We start from the raw sequence: 5,288 nt of genomic DNA on the forward strand, positions 1-5,288 counted from the left end.
GACTGCATCATTTATTTATTAAGCATACTAACTAGATTACATGTATTATAAAGCAGGATTTGATATGTTGCGTTTTGCATTGGCAGGAATGCCTATGTAATGACATAAAAGCTGTCAATGTTTAAAATGTTGAAGCTGACCTATTAGACCTGTTGTGCTTCTTTATTTTTATTTTTTTGTTTAAAATAATGTTCAGATAATGATATTTTAGTCTGCTCAGTTCTGCCTAGTTTGAGCTCCTTTCAGAGTTGTTTTAGGGCCTCTTGTCACTTTAAATCCATCCAAGCTGCTGCTGGCCACGCCCCCGACTCCATATTTACACTCGCATGTGAAAATGTCTGCAAACAGTTTTGCAGTTTACAACCATATATATCTGATGTAAAGCTCTTTGGACTTCCTTCATGCTGAAATGTGCCATGGAAGCAAACTTGAACATGAAGGTTGAACTTTGAAAAGCAGAAGTGTAGCCTCCTGCACAACCAACAAGAATGTAGTAAGTAGTTTTCGGAATGATAAGTGAACAACAAAACACTTGTCTTTTCCAGCAGCCATTGTGCAAGCACATACAGCAGTAAAACCAACTGAGCACTTGGGTTGCTAAGTAACGGGATGGGCTTGGCACCACAGGTAACGGCACAGTAACCGTAGGTTGTGACTTAAAAATCGGGAGGATTTTGAAACAACAAAACATTAACTAAATTTTAAAAATGTCTGGGTGGTATTTAGGAGCAGTTTATACCCAAATTTTGCATAATAGTTTTCCTTTAGACTAGATGTTTTAGCCATAGAATGGGACTTACCCATTTTAAAAATAACTAAGATGTCCTTAACGTCTTTCCCTTATACCTTCATGTTGAATTATCCCTTAAAGTAACAACCAAATTATGTATTCAAATGTGAAATGTTTACTTAAATAACACAAATCACATCAGTATATGTTTACTTCGACATGCTCTGGAAAATTAAATGCTGAATTGAGCATAACTAACAAAACATTTACAGTTCAAAGAATGAACTAACTTGCAAAACAAATCAATTAAAGGTAGTATGTGAAATGAGAATATCAATAACTGCCACAATTAATAACAAATAGTTATAAGTCACCGTAACAAATTTGAAGATATTTTAACGCAATTCCTGAAATATTGTATGGATTTATGTATTGGCAAAATATTCCCCATAAATTTCAGCTATTTTTGAATGAGTTAAATATAGGTCAACTTTAAATTTCAGGTAGCTGCAAAGGTTCATTGTGTTCATAAAAGGCAACAAATCTTGGACATTTTTGGTGTTTCCAAGTATTGGTCACTTTGCCTCCTCCACATTCCAGAACTTTCCAGTTTTGGTAATTTAATTATTAATTTGTCAATGTTTTCTACCCCAGAAACTTTCCCCTATGTGCCAATTCAAAGCCACCAGGAAAAGGTTTCACCACTTCTCCTTCTCTCCTTCTGACAATTAGGGTGATGGATTGTTATTTTTAAAGAACATTTCCTTTGCATTTTTTATCACCTGTCAGAAACACACTTGGTGACTTAAAGGACATCACTTTTAATTTAAATCTGCCTGGGGTGTGAATAATCTCCTTCAGATGTTTCTCAGTCTGTTTGGTTCTGATTTTATATCTGTTTTATATGAAGTTGGTTTTATGTAAGTATTTCATGCAGTGTTCTTTGTAAAATTACTTAATACTGCAACACAACTTATCTTTCATGACTGCAGCAGTTTTTAATGATTCAGAGAAATGTCACATTACTGCCTAGCCACATTACCAAAACAAAACATTCTACAACGACGTTCGAGTTTGTGGGCTTTGTGCTTCAAATTGGGGGCTTTATGATTGGATGCAGCTTGTAGTTCCAGTGCTTTCTGAATGTGCTTTCACTTTCCTCTACATATTGAAGCTCCATTCAGTCCGTTCACCTGATCAGGTTATTTTATCAAGTGCGGGTATTATTTTTCTATTCCCAAAGAAAAATGGGTCACGGTCAGGCTTTAGGGTAAATAGAATGGTAATGTGGGGAACTTGAAGATAATTGGCATAATATCCCCCTCTAACCGGATCTGAATATTAATGTGTTGAGCTTAGCCCTTGGCAGAGGAAGTTATTATCATTTGCAAAAGAATATTAATGAATAGTCTTTGTGTTTTCCCATGTTGATGGAACTACTGCTCTTTCAGACAGTTTGTGTCGGAGCTGATAGTACACCTTAATAGCCGCCCGCTACCGCTACTCCTCGCTTATTACACTTCAAAAGAGCCGTTGCCACGGTGAGGAGAAAACATAAAAAAGTGCTGCCCTGCACACAATGGAAAACAGCCGACGGCCTCTTGCAGTGGAAGGCATGTGGTCGTGTCATTCCTGTGATTCTCTGTGTGTTCCTTTGAACAGGAAGTGCAGCAGCAGCTGATAATTGAGACGAGGAATCTGAAGAAAACCAGAAATTTCTATCAAAAGCTGAAGAATCAACATGAGAGAAAAAACAAAGGTCTGTGCGCTCCATTGTTATAAATTATGAAGATGTCTTCTGGTGTTTCCAGTATGAATATAAATATGTTTCTGTGCATGAATCCTGAAGGTCCTGAAAGCAAACTGATGCTCTCAAAACTCAAGTCACAGCTTGAAGAACTCAGATCCAAGGTGGCCTTTTTGGATTGTGTGAAGAAATATCTTGAGGTATTAGTCGATCCTAACATTTATTTTCTTTGTTTTCCCTAATTTATGTAGTATAGTATTTATATTGTATCTGCACAAGATTTCAGTAACTTATTAAGACGTCTTACTTTAAGTAATTAACACAAAATCACCTTTTAATGCATTCAACACTACCACACTCTACAATGGATTTTTTTAAACACGCCAAAATATTCTGTGGTATAATCATCTTAATTTTCTGACATGTTTGCTCACCTTGGCATGCTAAGTGCTTGGAGTGGCGTTGATGGGCCAATTCTTTTATTCTGATTAATTCAGCTAATAACTATTTGACATCTTGGAAAGCGAACAGACCATGACAGAATAAAATAAACAGTTTCCAAGTGGCATCACAGTAAAAGTTACTTATTCTCTTCTCATTCTGTAGCACACTGGTCATTTAAATATACAACATAAATTGTACACGTGTCATACATGTGTTTATGACGGATGTTTGACGAAATGGAAATATCTTTGAGTTTTTAAATGTACTTACATTCAGTAGCTTGAAAAAAGTTTTTGATTTTGTTGATGAGATTTTGTCTTTTGACAACCACAAAAATCTACGTATGTTATGTCACAATAATGCACTGTTGTCTAATCAATACATTTCCAAAAGTACTTTGTGTTGTGTAATAATCAAAAATGTTTGCTTATTATGCACAAACTGTCTTAAACTCAGGTTGGATTGTGAGCATCTGAGAAAACATTCTACGGGTATATCATAGAAAACGATGCATCATTTACACAACAATTATTCTTTGTGTTTTATATTAGAATACTTTGTAGTTTGTTTTTGCAATGTAAAAAATGTTAAAAGTCTCTTTGGGTGTGAAGATTTTGTGCATGTCTAAATAAGAAACATTGTGACAGCAGCTTTGAAATGATTCATTTGTTTCATACCTGCAGGTCCTCAGCGTTGATCAATGGGGCCTGGAAGTTTCTCTGCTGCCCTCTCTGGCTGTCTGTGGATGCCACTCCGTGAACCTCCAGTCCACTGAGGACCCCTCTGTCCTGAGCTTTGGTAGCAGTAAAGGGAAGAGGACTCTGCAGGCCGGCTCTCCTCTGGGACTCATGGCTTACCTTTATGCCAGGTGCTGAGATCTGAAATATACCAACAATGTTTGTTCACAGACAGTATTTGATGGAGAACTCCAGATTTTCTTTCATTTTAAAGGGAGTTTGGGCAAAAATACGATATTTTAACACTGTTTTGCACAAATTTTCATCCAGTCTCATGACAGCAATGAGTGACACTGAGGGGATAACAGCATTTTTTTTCTTCAAACAAGTAAAAAACAAAGGATGTTTGTTTTTTAACAAACATCGACTTCACGCCAAAGTCGAGTCTTGTGGAGACTTTGGAAACATTTCTAAATACAGAGGTACACACACACACACACACACACACCCGCTAACCCTTCCCTGCAATCTAAAGTAATTACTTTTTCCTGAGAGTTAATGTCTTACACATGTAACACTGATTGTGTTTTAACAAATGTGAACCAGATGTGTGTTATTACTTGAACAATACTCATCTTTTTTACCCAACAGCCTAAATCTGATGCATCTTATTCATAATCAGCCCTGACCAGACTATCTACATTTATTTAAACATTACAGTTCCTATTTTATATTTTGAAGGGAGGGACAGAGAGATGTTTTAAGGACTCCCTGATGCATTTTCAGCAATTATCCAGAATAATGTCGTACTTGACCAGATAAAAGTATTATTTATTATTAAAAGTATTGAGTATTATTTGAGTAGTACTCCGTGTTTCTTCTCTTTGAGTTTTGTTTCGAGTTTCCGTCTAATGTAAAACCAAAAAAACAAAACAGAGCGCTTCTGGCTTGGCTGCTGCACAAGGAGAATCAGGCCTGATTTGAAGTTATGTGTGCAGATAAGGACTGAAAAGCTGGTGGTGTGAAATGAAAGCTTTCAGCTAATCTGAGAGGAACAAGATGTTTTCTAACAGTTTTGAGACACACAAAAGCATTTTCTAACACAGAAAATTAGTTTCTCTCTCTCTTTGCCTCTAAGTGGAAACTCAAGGGTAGAAACATGGAGAGAAACGACTTTTCTCTCCACCAGTTTTAAGAACAACATGACTTACTGTAATCACACTTCCCACCAAGATTCAAACTTCTCCTTTCTGAACTTTTCTGTACAGAAATGCTGCTGCAGAGGGCTACATCCAACAGTTCCTGTACACGTATCGTTTCTTTTGCTCTCCTGAAGAACTGCTGCAGTTCATCATGGATAAGTTCATCAGTGCTTCAAGGTACCAAACATCCAGTAACTGTTGTCAAGAGAAAAAAGCAGCTTTTTGACATGTTGTTTTAACCAGGGAGGGGCCAGAGATGTCAGGGGACAGTGAAAGGATCTTCCATCGCAGCCTGGACCTTCTGCAGATCTGGGTGACAGACTGCAAATCAGTGGACTTCACGCCAAAGTCGAGTCTTGTGGAGACTTTGGAAACATTTCTAAATACAGAGGTACACACACACACACACACACACACCCGCTAACCCTTTCCTGCAATCTAAAGTAATTACTTTTTCCTGAGAGTTAATGTCTTACACATGTAACACT

At 37.0% G+C, this 5,288-nt stretch overlaps 1 protein-coding gene across 2 annotated transcripts in view; it reads left to right on the forward strand.

Moving 5' to 3' along the window:
- Nucleotides 1-5,288, forward strand: part of kndc1 (kinase non-catalytic C-lobe domain containing 1) — a 41,273-nt gene that overhangs the window by 25,373 nt on the left and 10,612 nt on the right. For both annotated transcript variants that reach the window (XM_016679005.1, XM_007566799.2), the window contains exons 19-23: nucleotides 2,393-2,489; nucleotides 2,580-2,677; nucleotides 3,605-3,789; nucleotides 4,867-4,977; nucleotides 5,044-5,191. In XM_016679005.1, the coding sequence (XP_016534491.1) occupies nucleotides 2,393-2,489; nucleotides 2,580-2,677; nucleotides 3,605-3,789; nucleotides 4,867-4,977; nucleotides 5,044-5,191 (639 nt within the window). The remainder of the gene's footprint in view (nucleotides 1-2,392; nucleotides 2,490-2,579; nucleotides 2,678-3,604; nucleotides 3,790-4,866; nucleotides 4,978-5,043; nucleotides 5,192-5,288) is intronic.

Source organism: Poecilia formosa, unplaced genomic scaffold, assembly GCF_000485575.1.
Source record: "Poecilia formosa unplaced genomic scaffold, Poecilia_formosa-5.1.2 Scaffold199, whole genome shotgun sequence".
Taxonomy (NCBI): domain Eukaryota; kingdom Metazoa; phylum Chordata; class Actinopteri; order Cyprinodontiformes; family Poeciliidae; genus Poecilia; species Poecilia formosa.